Source organism: Podarcis erhardii (assembly GCF_964252035.2).
Source record: "Podarcis erhardii genome assembly, chromosome: 4".
Lineage (NCBI taxonomy): Eukaryota > Metazoa > Chordata > Lepidosauria > Squamata > Lacertidae > Podarcis > Podarcis erhardii.
In genome coordinates, this window is record NC_138508.1 from 74,275,906 (window position 1) to 74,293,704 (window position 17,799).

Consider the following 17,799-nt stretch of genomic DNA (forward strand, 5'->3'; position numbering starts at 1 on the left):
TCTCTCATGGAGCCGCAAAGTACAAGTCTGCAAAGCTGCCATTTTCTCCGGTCATTACGATCTGAGTATTAGCAAATTCAATTAAGATCTGAGTATTAGCAAATACAATTAAGTAGGAATACTGACTTCCATTATTACCTGATTGGTATTTTTCCATACACATTGTTTTTATTACTCCTAGAGTCCTGGCATAAAATGCACATTCTTCCATGAACCAAGATGGATTTCCAAAGAATTAAGGTACAGCTTTGCTATCTTAGGAAACATATTAAAAACATGGAAGTTCCTCCAAATATCTAGATGCAGTTAAATGTCTCTGAACCATGGCTTCAGAAGACTCATTGAATACCAACTAAAGTTATCTTTCTAAACAAACCATTTTTTTTAAAAAAGGAGCAGCAAAACAGCCTTAAATCAGCGCAGTTGACTAAAGATTCAGTTTTTAAAATTCATTGTAGCTTTAGTAATTGCACTTTTCATCACTCTCACCCATTTCAGCAAGCTCCTCATTTACTTCCTGAAGCCAGAAGATGTCCATATCATCCAAGTCATAACGACACATCGATTCTGCCAGTTCCAGAATGTTGATATAGCCAGGTTCAGTGGGCTCTTGACTTGAACAACGAATGTATTTTCTAGGCCGTGTATATAGTACTTGCTTTACTTTTTCCGCTACGACTCTAAAATGATATAGTAATTAAAGTGAGCTGTGAGTCATTTGGTGAAAGGGCACTTCTGCAAATTGGGAAGCCAGGTATTTGATGCCCCTAATTGATTATAATAATCTGGGTTACAATGGAATGCATGGGTCAGGCAAATGTGACAATGTGCATTGGTGCATCGGGTAAGAACATTTTCCAGGCTGAGGGTCACAATGGCCAGTGGAGGGGGCCCATGTCAAAGTAGGCATGGCCAAAATGAAATAGTGGGAAAAGGCAGAACTTACCCCTCCAACCCTTATTTCTTATTTATTTCCCTTAATTTCTTTCGTACTAACTTCTACACCCCCATTCCTTATTAATTCCCACCCCAATCTCTCCCAATACATAGCACATTTTGCCCAAGCTAGTTGAGTCTTTCCATGCTACTTCTCTCTTTTACAAACACACAGCACAACCTCTTTCTGTGTGTGTGTCTCTCTCTCTCTCTCACACACACACACACACACAGCATCTGCATGGGTGCATTTAGAGGAAGAGATTTGTATCCCAAACCATACTCCAGACCTGACACTGAGCAGAGGAGAGATTTAAACATCTGCTCAGGGCTGGGATCAGGATACAGATGGGGATGCAAAATTTCTGCCACACCGCCCCCCCCCCCACCTGATTGACTTTGCAAACAGGGATGGATGATCTGTCTCCCATTTTTTTGTTCATTAAGAAACAATAATAATGCACATCCCTTTCCCCAATAATTAATTTCTTTGCCTTCTGTGGCTACTAATCAAATTATGCGCCGGAATTGTATGAATTCACGGCCCCCCCCCATCCACAATAATCCACTAATGTTTCTCCCACCAGCAGCTTTTTCTACAGTTTTCCTTGTGCCTCCCATTCATTTCTTCGTTTACATCTCCACCCACTCTTTCCCTCCAATCCCGGAGTCCATTCTAAACAGCAATCACCAAGTGAGCTCAGACAGACCATTCCAATGCCTTGGGCTGTTCTTCAGCCGATCATTTCATTAATTATGTTTTTGTCAGCTGACAACAGCAACAGCAGAGATAGTTGTACTGATCCGGATGCAGCATTTTTAGGGACTGTTGCCCAGAAAAGCACAATTAAGAAAGGGGTACCCAGACACAAAAAGCGAGTAAACAGATAAATAAATAAATCGATCATTTTCATGGGGTCCTTGGGGGCCATGACCTGTGTGTTAGCCACCCTTACTTTTGACCAAGGAATTCATTAGGACAATGCCATGCTGCTCACAGTGTACTGCTACACACTACAAGTAAACGGTAAAGGACCCCTGGACTGTTAAGTCCAATCAAAGGGAACTATGGGGTTGTAGCGCTCATCTCGCTTTCAAGCCAAGGGAGCTGGCGTTTGACCACAGACAGCTTTCCGGGTCATGTGGCCAGCATGACCAAACTGCTTCTGGCGCAACAGAACACCGTTACCGAAGCTAGAGTGCATGGAAATGCCGTTTACCTTCCCATTTATTTAATTTATTTCCTCAGACTTTTAAAGAAGAACAATCTGAGTGAGAGACTGCTGGTGTCCTTCTACCGAGGCTCCATAGAGAGCATTCTCACATACTGTATTTGTGCCTGGTTCTCCAGCTGTACAGCTAGGAAGAGGAAGGTGCTCCAGAAGGTCATAACCACAGCCCAAAGGATTATTGGTCATCCCCTCCCATCTTTGGAAGAACTGTACGGTTCCCGTTGTCTTAGGAAAGCAAACAATATCCTGCAGGATGCATCTCACCCGGGACACAGTCTGTTTGTACTACTGCCTTCTGGCAGGAGATACAGAAACATCAAGTCAAGGACAAATAGACTGAAAAATAGTTTCTATCCAAGAGCTGTGGCCTTCTTAAATGCAGTAACTCGATAGTGTGACCTGGGAGTTTGATGGGTGTGGGTGTGGGTGTGGCTGGAATGTGGTTTGTTTGGTTGTTGTTGTTGTTTTGCTTTTGTTGTTTTTAAGGGATGGCATCCAATTTCGTTGCACTTGTGCAATGTTGCACTTGTGTAATGACAATAAAGAATCTATCTATCTATCTATCTATCTATCTATCTATCTATCTATTTATCTTCCATATTTATCTACTCGCACTGGTGTGCTTTCGAACTGCTAGGTTGGCAGGAGCTGGGACAGAGCAACAGTTCACCCCATCGCGTGGATTCGAACCGCCGACCTTCTGATCAGCATGCCCAAGAGGTTCAGTGGTTTAGACCACAGCGCCACCCGCATCCCTATAAACTACAGGAGCACATGCCAAAAGCCCATTCTGAACTATCAGCAAACCTCTTTCTTACACTCAAATATAGGGATCATTAAAACAAAAACAAAAAATAAACCCACAAAAGTAAATTCTTTATTGAACAACCACACAGATAATTTTCCACATTGCCTGATGTTCCCTCTTGAGTTATGACCATATCATACATCAGAGGAAGTAAAGAAAGCCCAAATTACAATGGGACAAAGGTATTTAGGCATGAGCAACTACCAAGCAAATGTATCTGGTGATCTTTATATACCTAAGACTAGCTCAGGTTAATATACCCTCAGCCAGTCTACCACCACACCCAACTTTGTGTACTCCACAAAACTGTCTTGTATATTTGGAAAACTGCAGTGTACATCATCCACCACAACCGCTGGAACAATACTGAGTTATGCTGAAATAATGAAGTATACTACCTCTTTGACTATGTGGTCAGAATACATTTGTCTGTTGTGGACCTTAATACTTCTTTAAAAATTGCAGCCTCACCTGATCAAAAATCTACTCTGTGCAACAAAAGTAGTAAACGATTAATTATTGTTTACATGACATGAATGCTGCCCAGTATATTCATATGGCTACCCCAAAATTAAATGTAGTTTAGTCCCAACAACTATTTATTAAAAATTACCTGAGAGAAGGTTGTGGAATCGTGTCTGGGCTGGCTGGGACTTGCACACCCTTTTCCCATTCTTGTTTCCATGTGTCCGCAAAGAGGTAATATTCATCTGGGTTAATATGATGAGAATCTGGGAGTTTCATGGCACTAATGAGATCCTTTCGAAACACCTGCAGGTGAAGGCAAAGACAGCATTAATACTTGGGAAGAAACAGTCCAATAACTTATTTTTCTTCTTCTTCTTTAACGATACAAATTAATAATGTACAGGAGCCTAATGAGGCCATGTTAAACAGTTGTCAGAACCATACTGATCAAACCAACCCCTTTGCTGCCAAGCATAAAGGAAGGAACACATAATTCCCCAACTATTTAGAATCATGGGCTGCTGCAGTTGTAATCAAAGCAAGTGGACCACCCTGTTCTGCTTTACCACACAAATCCTAGAAGGTAAAGCGTGAATGGGATCTTCCAGAGTTATGTAGATATGGGATCTCCCCTAATCATAGATACTGAAACACCTACAGAACTGTGGCAACTTCCAGCTTTGGGGAGGTCCAGAATCCAAGTAACTGCAGGTGACCAGGAAAGAGACAAGGAGAAAGTAGAAGACTTGCTCACAACTTGGGAGGTTGGATGGGAAAGTTCAATCTGTTAAAAGCCTCTAGCATCTACCATGGATTGCAGGAATGTTGTCCCTTCCAAATCCTGTAACCCTGCAAGTTGCAAGTGAAGATTTAATTTCACTTTAGCAGTATGGTAGAATAGAGTTTGTTTGTTTTGATACTCTCACGCTCAAAGATTTCAATGGATAAAACTAACTCTGAATATAAAAAAGAAGAGTGGGCCCCAAAGAGCTTGCATTTAACAGAACAGCTTAAAGGCAAATGAGACACCTACCCATCACTGTCATCTCCATTTCATCTGTTTTCAGAAGTAACTGTAATGGCATTAGGCATTCAGCAAGTAATTTTCCATTTCTGAAGGGTGCTAACCCCTGAACTTTCATGCTGAACTTTTTTTTTTAAGGGTTACATAAGCTTAAGTTGTCTGCCAAGTTCTCCAAGGAAGTAGCTCAACGTTAAAAGTGATCATTTAGGCAAATAAAACACATTTGGAAGTAGTCAACTAAACAGTTGGGCTAGTGCAACCACTTTTAGCTGCACAATGTAATTTTCTGGCCTTCTCCTGTTCCCGGATCTACTTTGGAGAGCTGGGGAAACCTGGAGCAAATTTAGGGGGTGCACAGGGAGAGGAGAGGGTGGGGAAGTTACACTGTCCAACTAAAAATCACTGCGCTACCGTAACTGTTTAGCTGAATACCGCCCATTGTGCAACCAAGAGCAGGAGCCTGCCACTGGTCCAATCTTGACATAACACAGCCAATCTACCCGTGTCTCTCACCTCCCATGCTCAACACAGGCATAGGGCTAGCCTAGCTGGACAATGGGGCAGGATTAGCAGCACAGCCCTGTTTCTTAATCTACATGCAGTTCCCCCTGTCATGCATAAGATGCCTGAAGGGGGCTTTTGTTTTGCACTCTAAATCAGTATCATCTTTCCTCTTTTTGTGTGTGTGGGTGGGGGCGGTTCACTAGGACCACAGAGCACAATGAAAAGAGGTTATAGCCCCACTATGCAGGGCAGTTCCAACTCATGCCCTTGTTTGTTATTTCTAAAGTAAAAACAATACACATTTAAAATGTGCAAGCATTTATAGACTAGTTTGGCCCTCTAGGTAAGAAGAGACATGCAGTTCCCAAGAAATAGGGCAATCCAAATTTGTCCCATAGATATGAATTAAAGGAAGAAGATATGTAGGTATTTGGCCTGCTCCGGCCCATCTTTAGGGTAAATCCAGAACAGGGAGAAAGGATATGTGCAATCTGTATTTTTATACATTACTCAGAGGTTGTGCATTTAATTTTTTTTTTCAGAATTATGTGTTTGGTCAACTTGTATTTTCATAATTCTTGTTTTCAGTTCATAGTAAGAGAAGCCAAAATTGAAACTGTGCCTAAGGTAAATAGGGGAAGAAGTACCTGGGGACAGTCTCATAACATTAGGGACTCAAATACTCCTAAGAAAAGTGGAAGCCTTAACAGCTTGTTCAGAAGTTCGCTATAGCCCTATAGTCATTTTCCAGAAATAAGGAAGAAGGAAAGAAAACACAAGAAATTCTCTTCAGCAGCACCTGCTACCTCAAGACCTCAATTTCTCTTCAACTGCCCTTAGATTATGACCAATTTTACTACAGACCCTAATCTTTAAGCATAGATGGGCTTTAATCCCATTGAACTCAAATGGAACAAGTTTGTTCATTCTTCCTTCCTTCACCTATAAAAGGGAAACAACATGAATGAAGAAATCGTTGTGTAACAGAACTATCTCCCTGCTCCCCCTGTGCTACCCTCAAAATCTGTCCTCAAAACCTCAAGAGAAAAATTGAGGTTTGTGTGGGGAGAGGGGAGAAATTCTTCTTGCAATAGTGAAAAAAAATGTAGTTGAATAGCACCCCAAGAATGTGAGAATTACTCTCACCTCAGCAGGTTTCTTTTGTTCATTTGCTGGTGTTTTTGACTTGCTTCTGTACTTGGAACAAAAGGAGAAAGAAGTAGAAGGACCTGTATAAACAGAGGAAAAGATGGAGACAATTTAAATGCTGCTGCAACACCAGGATATTCATAAAAATACAGAGAATTGCATTCCGAAATGGTATCTTAGGCAACATAAACTAGAAATTTTGCTTACAATTATGGGTCTGTTTTTCTTAAACGGTTGCTTCAACTTTTCAAGGATAAGTATCCAAAGGGACAAAACAAGTTGCTCCTGACTACCCAAAATGTATAGAAATTTATTCCATGTATGTGACTACAGCGGCAAGAATGTTACTTGCCCAAAAATGGAAAGAAGAAGAAGTCCCAGCGAAAGAATAATGTATACAAAAACTTATGGAATATGCAGAAATGGCAAAACTTACCGGAAAGATAAGAAATCAAGATAACAAACTTTTTATAAAAGAATGGAAATGGTTTATTGAATATTTACAAATAAACTGTAAACAGAGAAGAATATTGGCAGGATTACTGTAATAACCTGTAGTTTTTAATATACATTTAAAGCAGATGAATAAATGAGTAAATTAAGTTAATTTGGATATGCAGAAAATATAAAAAAACTAATCTAAGGAACCGCAGAAAGAGGGGGAAGGAAGTCGAGTTTTGAAATGCTAAAATGATTGTAAAATTATGGAAATGTATAAAACTGAAAATCATAAATAAAATAATAAAAATAAAAATAAATGTTGCCTGTGTTATATGGATGCGGGTGGGCTACTGAGTACTATAAAGAAACACAAAAGCCTCTGAATGACTCATGACAGCAACAAGTTGGCATGATCCACCCCAAGGAGGAGTTATGGAATGTTCTGAATTCTGAGATACCTTCTGAAAATTGATTATAAACAAACCGTAGGATGGTTTCGTCTACTGACAATTAGATGAGCAAATGAATATGGAGGAGAGAACAGTTTTATATCCTAGAAGCAAACAGTGTTGAAATAAAAGCAAGGTAAAAAGGTTAAACAGGAAACAGGGACAGGAAACAGGGACAGGAGGACAGAATTGGACCATCTTGGCTGCGAGGCCTGCAAGACCTCTGCTTCCTGCCTGGCTAGCCTCTTTCCACCTGGCCTGCGAGGGAAGAGCCCTGACTGACTGACTCCAGCTACAAAAACTGAGGCTGCTGAAGAGGCCAGAGGCCATTCAGTTTGCTGTGTTTTCACATTAACAATACATAACAATTGTATACACAATGCCACCCTTTATATACTTTCTTCTCAAAGGAGAAGTTGTTTCTAAGAGTTGTTTTGAAACCAGAGATTTAAAAGGTACGTATCCCAATATTTCTGAAATACAATGAAATACAATTGGTTGCTGAACTGAAACACTGCTATAATAGCATCTGAGCAGCAGAAGGAGTAGGATACCTGTAGTTGTTGTCAGAACAGATAATTGCTGCAGACACACAGAAGTTTTAATACCCAGGACACCTTGTTTGGAAGCTACTTTGTGAACTAGACCTAAAGCTCACATGTGGAAAGGAATTGTAAGTAGCACTGAAAAAAGGCCTGTTGGGAGGGTCTAAGTGGTAACCTTTTTAAGGCTCTACAGATACAAAATATTTCACTTAGCATTCATCCCAAAGCATGAAAAGCCTGCCACAATCCTCAAAGATTCTCACATAGAGGAGTGCAGCTAGCACATTATCAGTTTATAAAACAGAGACTTCACAATAAATACTAGCTCTCTCTTCAGGAAGAATTATGCACCTTTTACATTCTAAATAAAGATTGTTGCTAAACAACCACATTATTCTACCCAGCGTTGGGTTTCTTAAGTTTCCCCAAGCCCTCTCTGATAAAACTGAATACCACAATGAGCAAGAGAAAATGAAATCAGACGAGAAATAAAAAAAGAAAAGCCATAAAAAAGTGCAACCGTTTGCCCTCAAACCAGAGAAGGAAACCACAGGAAACAGTGACAGATCAAAGGAAGACTAGATCACACTACTTACTTTCATTGTCTGAACTGTCACTGCTGCTTAGATGCCTGTGGCGTTTCATCCTGACGCATCCTAGAAGAGAGGACAGAAAAGATATAGTTGGTTAAATCCATCACATGCCGTGAAAACACACACAAAACCATACACAAATTAATGCTGCCTGGAGGAATTGTACCCCCCCCCAAAAAAGAAGGATTTTCCAAAGAGAGCTTTCCAGCATACAGTGTCAGATCACAAGCTACTTATTGTAATAAACAAGCAGTACTGAGTGATCCACTGAACCTCAATGTGCTGGTTAAAGATGTGTGTCAAGCAAAGTCAACCTGCGACTAGATTAATAGGATTCAGGGCATTTAAAGGGTGAGGGTATAACTGAGCATTCAATCTTCAGCAGGAAAGTCAAACACTGAAGAAAGTTTAGTGTTTATAACTTCTATATACAAATTATCATAACTACTGGAGTGCCCTTTAGATGTTATAGTAGCAGCATGCGGCCTGCTTCATGATGGGTTCACCACCCCACATGGCCATAATGGCAAAAGCAATGCACCACATGAACAGGGGCAATCACAAAGGTCATTACTATGCAACTTAAAAAAACATTCTACTCTTTGTCCCTGTGCTTATACCTTCCATCCAGGCAGACTTGCTTAGCTGATCAATACATGTCATAGGATGCCAGCAGGAAAGGTGTTCACAAATCTAAACCCAGCTTAGTTCTCCTGCCTATGGATACCTGCATCTACCTGCCTGGGTGCAATGAAATCAGTACAAAAGCAGAATCCATCCTCAGTTGTATCTGCTGAACCTAATCTTGCTTGTGAGTGCTGACTAGTTATACCAGAGTGGTTTGGAAGAAACAAGGATGTGGCATTAATCTTTGACAACACTTTCCCCCTCTGCCTATGCCATTGGTTTCAGGCAGTAAAAGGTATTCAATATAGAATTACAACAAGTGGCGGGTGAAGGCTTTCTTCTAACAGGCTTTGGGGGATTGTCTGCTTTCAATTACAGTGGTACCTTGGGTTACAAACACCTCGGGTTGTACAGACTCCGCTAACCTGGAAGTAGTACCTCAGGTTAAGAACTTTACCTCAGGATGAGAACAGAAATTACATGGAGGCAGCGGGAGGCCCCATTAGCTAAAGTGGTACCTCAGGTTAAGAACGGTTTCAGGTTAAGAAGGGACCTCTGGAACGAATTAAGTTCGTAACCAGAGGTACCACTCTATAGGACAGGTGCCATCCTTTGCTCTTTTTTTTGGTATTTGTTGGTATGTTTTAAACATATTTTATATCATTTTAATGCTCCCAATGCATAATTGTATTTTAATTATTGGCTTTTCTGCTTTTGGTGGTTCTTGTTTTTGTTGTAAGCTGCTACGAGTCCCATCAGAGAAAAAGGAAGGGTATAAATAAATACACAAATAATAAGAATAAACATCCACACTACTATAAGACTATCATCTTGATCTAGGATAGCCTCCGCTCTCTTCCTATACACAAAAAATGCCAGGTCTTCTATCCAGATCTCCTTGCTCGCCATCTTCCATCTGATAGTGGCTGGCTGAACTATAACGCCTCTCTTCCCTATCCATTCACACCACTTTTTCTTAATATGGTGGAGGTGGCAGAAATCCTATCATTTCCCCCAACTCTTAAATCTTACCCTTGATTATTTAAATTATGACCTATATTCAGCAGGGCAGACATTCATATGCTGTAGTAAACTACCATACACTGTGAAAAGATTCTAAATATAGACTTGGCAGCCAGCAGCCCAAAATAGCAGAGGCAGAACAAACACCACAAAGCAAGCAGCTTACATTTCTTTCTAAATATTGATTATACTTTTTGTGTTATTACATGAGGTTCTCAGAGGTCACCCTCCCCCCGTCCAAAGGACTGAATTGATCCACACCCGCTCCTGTAAATGGTCACTTTCAGACCATTTACAGAGTCCCTCAAAATTATGTTTCATAAAGCATTCCTAACCACTAACCGTACCAGGGAGGGAAAAAAAATAAAAACAGACTGCACCTCTTAATATGGCATACAACCAACTCACAGTATTGAAATAATAGTTTCAGCAGTATAATAATTCAAAATGTAATTCCTACTGTAAAATGTTATTAATGAGATGAGTTATTTACAGAACCTTTTTCCACATGGCTGCTGCATGATCTTTAACGTAGTGCATTAATCCTGACCATTTGAAATCCCATTTTGAAAAAGTATCTGAAAAAGGTAAACCTTTTTATATATATACAGTGGTACCTCAGGTTAAGAACTTAATTCGTAGTCTTGTTTGGGTGGAAAGGCAGGATATAAATTTAATAAATAACTAAGTATTAACAGAAGGTAAAAAAAGGTAAAGGACCCCTGGATAGTTAAGTCCAGTCAAAGGTGACTTGGGGTTGTGGCGCTCATCTTGCTTCAGGCCAAGGGAGCGGGCATTTGTCCACAGACAGTTTTCCGGGTCAAGTGGCCAGCATGACTAAACCACTTCTGCCACAACAGGACACTGTGATGGAAACCAATGCACACATAAACACTGTTTACCGTCCTGCAGCAGTGGTACCTATTTATCTACTTGCACTGGTGTGCTTTCAAACTGCTAGCTTGGCAGGAGCTGGGACAGAGAAACGGGAGCTCACCCCATTGCGGGGATTCAAACCACCGGCCTTCTGATGGGCAAGCCCAAGAGGCTCAGTGGTTTAGACCACAGCGCCACCCGCGTCCCTTAAAAATATTAACTAAGCGCATCATAAATCATGATCTGGGATTATGTCTCAATCTCTGTGTTGAAGGGATGTGTTATCTACAGTTAAAATAAGGCTGCTGCATTTGCTCACCCTCTCAGCATAGATGGCTAGAAACCTTCCTCTAGAGGCATAATTAAGGAATAATTAAGGTTCAGACCCACTTCAGCTTGATGACTGAAGCACTCCACAGAGCTGAACACTAATCAGGAATACACACCATTTGGTCTTTGGTGTTAAATGAGAGCACTGGGAGGAACGTGGCAGGACAAGGCAAAAGAAAGATTGATTCTCTGGAAAAAGCATCCTTGCAGGAAAATTTCTTTATGAAGATTTACATGGATATATCTGTTTCTACAAAGGCAGAAAGATACTAAAGAAAATGGGCAGATTCTGAAGACATCCAAGAACATACATTATGGGACACCCAAGTCTGAAAGACGAGCTGGAGGTATCATAAAGCGGCATCTGAACCACAAACAAAAGCCAGTTTAACTGCCATAACTTCCTCCAGGGAATCTTGAAACCATAGTTTTGTGAGGGTGATAAGAATTCCATTGGAGATTCCCAGCCTCCTTCTAGAACCTAGGATTCTAGTGTTCCAAGGGACAGCTATGGCAAACTAATTCCAACTGCAGAGCAGATATTACCATACCAATTTTCTCTGTCCGTGACTATGAGATTAAAGCAAAGCAAGCAATGCATTCACATAGCAAATCCTTAAAGTTAAATCACATAAATCACATATTACAGATGTTGCATACTTGTTGAGTTGTCTTATGGTGCAATGATTCACCTATGACTGTTACAGTGAATGCTCAGCCCTGCTGTGAATACAGGACTTCTACTAAAAATGGTCACGGCTTATTTTTATTTATTAAAGACATTTATATACTTCCCCGCATATTGCATGGCTGTTTACAATAAAGACTTCCTGCCAGCGCTCTAGCTATTTAAATTCATGCCAGCCCTCTAGCAATTTTCCTTCTTTCTAGGAGTACAGGAATACCAAGGAGGCCTCAGAGAAAGGAGAGTATGGGCTCCTCCAGAATGGAGATGATTATTATTTTTTGCAGCTGTATTTTGCAATGACCTGTATGACCTTGATGCAGTAATAATGTATTTTTATACTGAACCACCCACACATAATTCTGCTTTATTAGTTGTTCTGTGTGTGTGTGTGTGTGTGTGTGTGTGTGTGTGTGTGTGTCCCCAGTTTTAGAACATTACTGTCATCCGGAGGGGCACTCTTGTGCTACAGCACAACAAAAGCAGGGGAAAATAAAACCAAGAAGATTTATGGTATGAAAAGTTATGGGATTTCAGCCTCAAGCTACAGGACTTGCACAGATTTGAAAAGAAGCAGCATGTCTGCCTTGAAACTTCTGCAGGCACAAACACTATCAAAAGTGGGATCATATATAACTGCCCAGATACCATCATGAGCACATATCTTCATTCATGCACTATAAAATGAACATCTGGGGAAGCCCTGTGACTTTTGGTCCCCAGACCCTTATAGGCTTGTCACCTTACAGCACAGGCTTCCTCAAACTTGGCCCTCCAGATGTTTTGAGACTACAATTCCCATCATCCCCGACCACTGGTCCTGCTAGCTAGGGATCTTGAGAGTTGTAGGCCAAAAACACCTGGAGGGCCAAGTTTGAGGAAGCCTGTTATAGCACAAGACTGAAGCAAGCCTACTTAATCAGTTTTCTGTTTCTCCAATGATACCTGGCTAACAGGCTGATCTCATCCACACTGCTATTTTGCTCTCTATCGTCTATTGTCCTTCCCTCTTTATCTGCCATTATTTTTTACCCCATCTCCCACCCTATGAGATTTTACTCATCAGAACACTCTGCTTTGGCGACATTGTCTTGGGCCATGTTGAGCCACTTGCTGTGACATTCCTTCTGCCTGCTAAGAACTGCAGTTCTACTCAAGAGTAGACTCATTGATAGTAATGCACCCAAGTTTGCCATGTTAACTGACTTCAATGGATTTGCCATGAGTGGGGCCAGCAGTGGATACAACACTAAGAGAGCTGTCTGCCCTTGGCTACTGCCTGGAGAGGCACCAGCCTGTTAAAGAAACCCAACTAAGCCGTAGGTGTTGCCACTGCAGTTTTTTCTTTTCCCCAGCACACTCCAAATTTGAAAACGGTAGCTGGTATTTGAAACTGCAACTTGAAGGTCTGCTCTTAAATTACACAGAACTGAGATAAGAAGTTATATTGCTGATTTTCCCCATTTCCACTGCAACGTGTGGCATCTCACCTATGAGAATATCTGTATCCCTACAAGGCATGGATCTCACCGTAGGTGTGACCCACAGGTACTCATTCCACATTACAATAATAAGAGTGAGAGATTCACAATTGCCTTCTATAAAATTTAAAGTGTTTATATACTGTGTGTGTTTGTGTGTACATACACACACACTCTACTTTGTATACAGGTATGTGCTTTTATCAGCTAAAGTAGTAAGTGAGACGGCACAGGAAAGAAAGGGTATTTCCTCCAAAAAGGGGATTTCTCAAAAGCAAAACCTTGTAAAGTTTCCAATTTTCTGAGTGTTCAGTTCAACAAAATGAACTTCACAGCTGCTGGTTTTAGAAAAGCAAGTTCTATTTCTGATCACTACATTTCTTTTATTTGACAGATGTGTCTATAAAAACAGGCACAGAGTTAGCCGCTATTTTTAATTGTTCTAAGTAGTTCTGACTCTGGGGATTTTTATTTTAATCCTCTAAACTTTGGGGGATTGCTTTCAACTATACACTTTCAGGGGCATGACCTAGAGTTCATCATGCCTTTTCTGTCCCTTTAGGGGATCCATTTCCATTCAGTCATCTTTTGATAATTGGCGCAGTACTCCCAAACACATCATTAAATATTTAATAACCAAGACACGATTCTTCCCTGTTTTCACACTTATCCTTGTATTAATATAGAATGCAGCCAATGTGCAGTGCTTTATAATTTATGTTAAAGTGGTTATTCTAAAGAGTGTGCTAGACAAATTAAAAACATGGTTGCATTTATTTTAAAATGAAAAAAGCCAAAACTGCCCCCAGACCCTGGTGCTACTTGAATAAGATTGCAATGTTAAATGATGTAAAAGAATTCACCTTAACTCACCTCTGCATAAGCAAGCATTTCTTCATATATTTATAAAAGAAGTTCTTCATTTAACTCTAGCACACTTCAGAGGCATCGTAGCTGGAAACTCAATTAAACCTCCTAGCACACTGATTATCAAGTTCCACTCCTTGGCATCTATAAGCTCAGTTAAGGCAGCAGCACAGTGGAAATGTAAAATCCAACAAAAACTGAATTAATCAAAGCCCCCAAAGTGTGTAAGAGATTAAAATAACCAAATTCTCAAGTTTAACAACAGCTTAGCTACCTGTTTGTAACAAAAACAAATCTCAGCTGAGGGCATATTTAGTAGAAATATAGTTTTAAATATGGCTTATATATCCATATTCTACATTAAAAAATACTCAAGTGGTGTAAAAAGAAAAGAATGTGAAACATAGTACAGCCACAAAGTACATGTTAGAAACATGAAGCCAACAAGAATTAAAAGCTGCAGAAATAAAATAGACTAATTTGGGAAGGCCTTGGCAGAAAAATAAAGTGTATAGCCAACATTTTAAAAATAAGAATCTTGGGACATGCTTCACTCTATTCACAACCCTAGTCATGATCTGATATAATAATGTGTTAATCTAAAAATTTATTATAAACAGATTTTTTCTAATATAAAGGAGAACTGCTTAAATAATGCTCCATAATTAGTATATGTATTTACCTATCGACATCAGCTCCTGAGGTAAACTAAATGTCACTGAATCCTTTAAGGCAGTCATTTTCTGTCTTCTGGGAACCCTTCCCATTGTGATTTGTCTGCTGGATAAGCAACTGCCATGAAAACCTTGTAGGTTGCAGAGGATTCTGGGGGATGTTCTGGGGTGTGCATGTGTGGGTTCGTATCCCATCCTCGTCGCCAGTGTTAAGTTGTGGGTGAACATATCAGACGACACAGCTCTTGTTTATTCACAGGCCAGAACAGAACTGAACTGAAGGGTTCAGCCAGCCTGCTTATATAGAGCTCCACTACAACGCAACTGTAACACTTTCTGTAACTATCCAATCACTGAACGTCACTTTCAATCCCTTATTTGCATATGTGGACCTGAGTGAAAACTATCTACAGTATCCCCCTGCTGGCCCAGGGTGAGAACTTCAGTCCGTAACACCTACCATCCCAAGTTAATTGACTGCACAGTGCGGAAACAGCCAATAAATCTTTTGGTGAGACATTGCTGAGGTAAATTGGTACCAGTAGTCAACTTAGCTCTATTAGAATTTTATCTGCTAATTGCAGAATCCCTTGTTTCCTAGGAATCTTAGAACTAAAGCTTGAAAACTACTGCTTAAACATGTGGAGAATAAAGAGTATACAAAACATACACCTCCTAGATCCAAAGTACTCCTATGGGTTTAGAAAATATCTACAGCGGTACCTCCGTTTTTGAACATAATCCGTTCCAGAAGACCGTTCCGAGTTATGAAAAGTCCGAAAACCCAAAACTCAAAATCCAAAACAGAAGCCACATTTCCTGTTCACCTTCTGAGGTGTGTTCAAAAACCAAAGCATTTACTTCCGGGTTTATGAAATTCGAAAACCGAAACGTTCGTAAGCGGAGACGTTTGAAAAATGAGCTACTGCTGTATATGCAGAGGTACAGGCACAGACCATAAGAAAAACAACTAAGTTGGCCAAATAAGCATGACTGATTTTGCTATGAGGCAACAAACAAGTGAGTCAATATTTTCATTCACAACAATATTCTTAGCCTCACGGAATAAGTGTGCAGAATTTTACCATAGTAAAATAATTCCCATTCAAAAGTTTAAGATATTAACAGATGCGAAAGAAAGAGGTGGCTTTGCCCTGCCAGACTTAAAGTTGTACTATGAAGCCGCAGCTTTTTGCTGGCTAAAAGACTGGCTACTTCTCGAAGACACTGACGTGCTGGACTTGGAAGGTTTTAACAATGCTTTTGGTTGGCATGCATATTTATGGTATGATAAAGTTAAGATCAATAAGGCCTTTAAGAACCATATTGTCAGGAAAGCAGTGTTTAATGTCTGGACAAAATATAAAGACTTACTGGAAAATAAAACTCCAAGGTGGCTCTCACCTCTGGAGGCTAAGGCCCTAAAAAGACCCAATATGGAGGCCAAATGGCCAAAATATTGGGAAATATTAGAAAAAGATGGAGACAATTGGAAATTGCAGAGTTTGGAGAAAATGAAGGATAAGGTGCGAGACTGGTTACATTATGCTCAGATTAAAGAAGTTTTTAAAAATGACAAAAAGTTAGGGTTCCAGGTGGAGAAATCGAAGTTAGAAACTGAATTGTTAGAATCAAAGACCAAGGTACTATCTAGAATGTATAACTTGCTGCTAAAATGGAATACACAAGACGAAATGGTTAAATCGGCTATGATAAAATGGGCACAGGATATTGGGCATAACATTATGTTTGAGGACTGGGAAAGGTTGTGGACCACTGGGCTGAACTTCACTGCATGTAATGCTCTGAAGGAAAATGTTATGAAAATGATATATAGATGGTACATGACCCCAGTTAAACTTGCCAAAATATACCATTCGTCTGACAATAAATGTTGGAAATGTAAAGAAAATGAAGGAACATTCTTTCACCTCTGGTGGACATGCCCTAAGGTGAAGGCCTTCTGGGAAATGATATATAATGAGTTGAAAAAGGTATTTAAGTATATCTTCACTAAGAAACCAGAGGCCTTCCTTCTGGGTATTGTCGGCCAGAGGGTGTTAAAGAAGGATCGAACATTTTTCATGTATGCAACAACGGCAGCAAGGATTCTCATCGCAAAAAATTGGAAAACTCAAGATTTACCCACACTGGAAGAGTGGCAGATGCAGCTGATGGACTATATGCAACTGGCCGAGATGACTGGCAGAATCCGAGATCTGGGAGAAGAAAAGATGGAGGAAGACTGGGAGAAATTCAAGATGTATCTACAAAAACACTGTAATTTGTTTGAATGTTAAGAAGGATGCTAGATTATAAAAAATTGGCCACCACTAAACTAGATTTAAATTTGATGCTAAGTGAGATTAAAGAAAATATAAAAATTTTATTGGAAAAAGTGCTAGATTATATTTGAATGTGTGGACATGAGACTGTAAACAAGTTGATAATTTGTTTGGAAAAAATTTTTTTTAACGACGTAAATGGGAGAGGGGGACGTGAGGGAGTCCAAAGAAGCGAAGAATTTGTTGTGATAGAAGTAAGATTGTTCTATGTGTGCATTTTATATCTAAAAAAACCTTAATAAATATTTAAAAAAAAAAAAAAAAAAAGATCTGCACCACAACACTGGGCATAACTGAATGGAGTGTATACCCAAACTATGATAAATATAAATGATTACAAATCTGATCCTCAAAAGTTGGGGGATCTTGTGCGCTTTTAGAACTGCAGTTACGAAACACAACGATAATATAATATCCACACAGTCTGACCAAATGAATCCACTTCGGATTATCTATTTCTACACTCAAAATCAGTTAACATGTATGAGATGCTTCGTTTCAACCAAAAATGAAGAAAAATTGGGATACAAATATTGAAATGAAATTGAATGAAAATGCTGCAGTAGATTTACCATCTATGGATTTAGTACTGTATTTGGCAAAACTTACTAACAGGGAGTCATTCATGGTTGTAAAATACTTTTCTAACTTTCTTTCTGCTTGTTTCCTCAATGCACATATTGATTGTGAGGACTGAAGTACAGTCTCAAATTAAATTAGTGACTGTGTGAAACGTGCATTT

General features: G+C 39.8%; 1 protein-coding gene across 3 annotated transcripts in view; it reads right to left on the reverse strand.

Annotated features, from left to right (window-relative positions):
- The window catches only part of JADE3 (jade family PHD finger 3), a 35,943-nt gene that overhangs the window by 10,593 nt on the left and 7,551 nt on the right, over window positions 1-17,799 (reverse strand). For 2 of the 3 annotated variants that reach the window (XM_081858973.1, XM_081858975.1), the window contains exons 2-5: window positions 8,153-8,212; window positions 6,119-6,201; window positions 3,590-3,747; window positions 490-680 (exon numbers count right to left, since the gene is read on the reverse strand). In XM_081858973.1, coding sequence (XP_081715099.1) covers window positions 490-680; window positions 3,590-3,747; window positions 6,119-6,201; window positions 8,153-8,201 — 481 coding nt within the window. In that variant the 5' untranslated portion in view covers window positions 8,202-8,212. Of the gene's footprint in view, window positions 1-489; window positions 681-3,589; window positions 3,748-6,118; window positions 6,202-8,152; window positions 8,213-11,316; window positions 11,406-17,799 lie in introns of those variants that run through there. The other variant, XM_081858974.1, reaches the window with a different exon arrangement.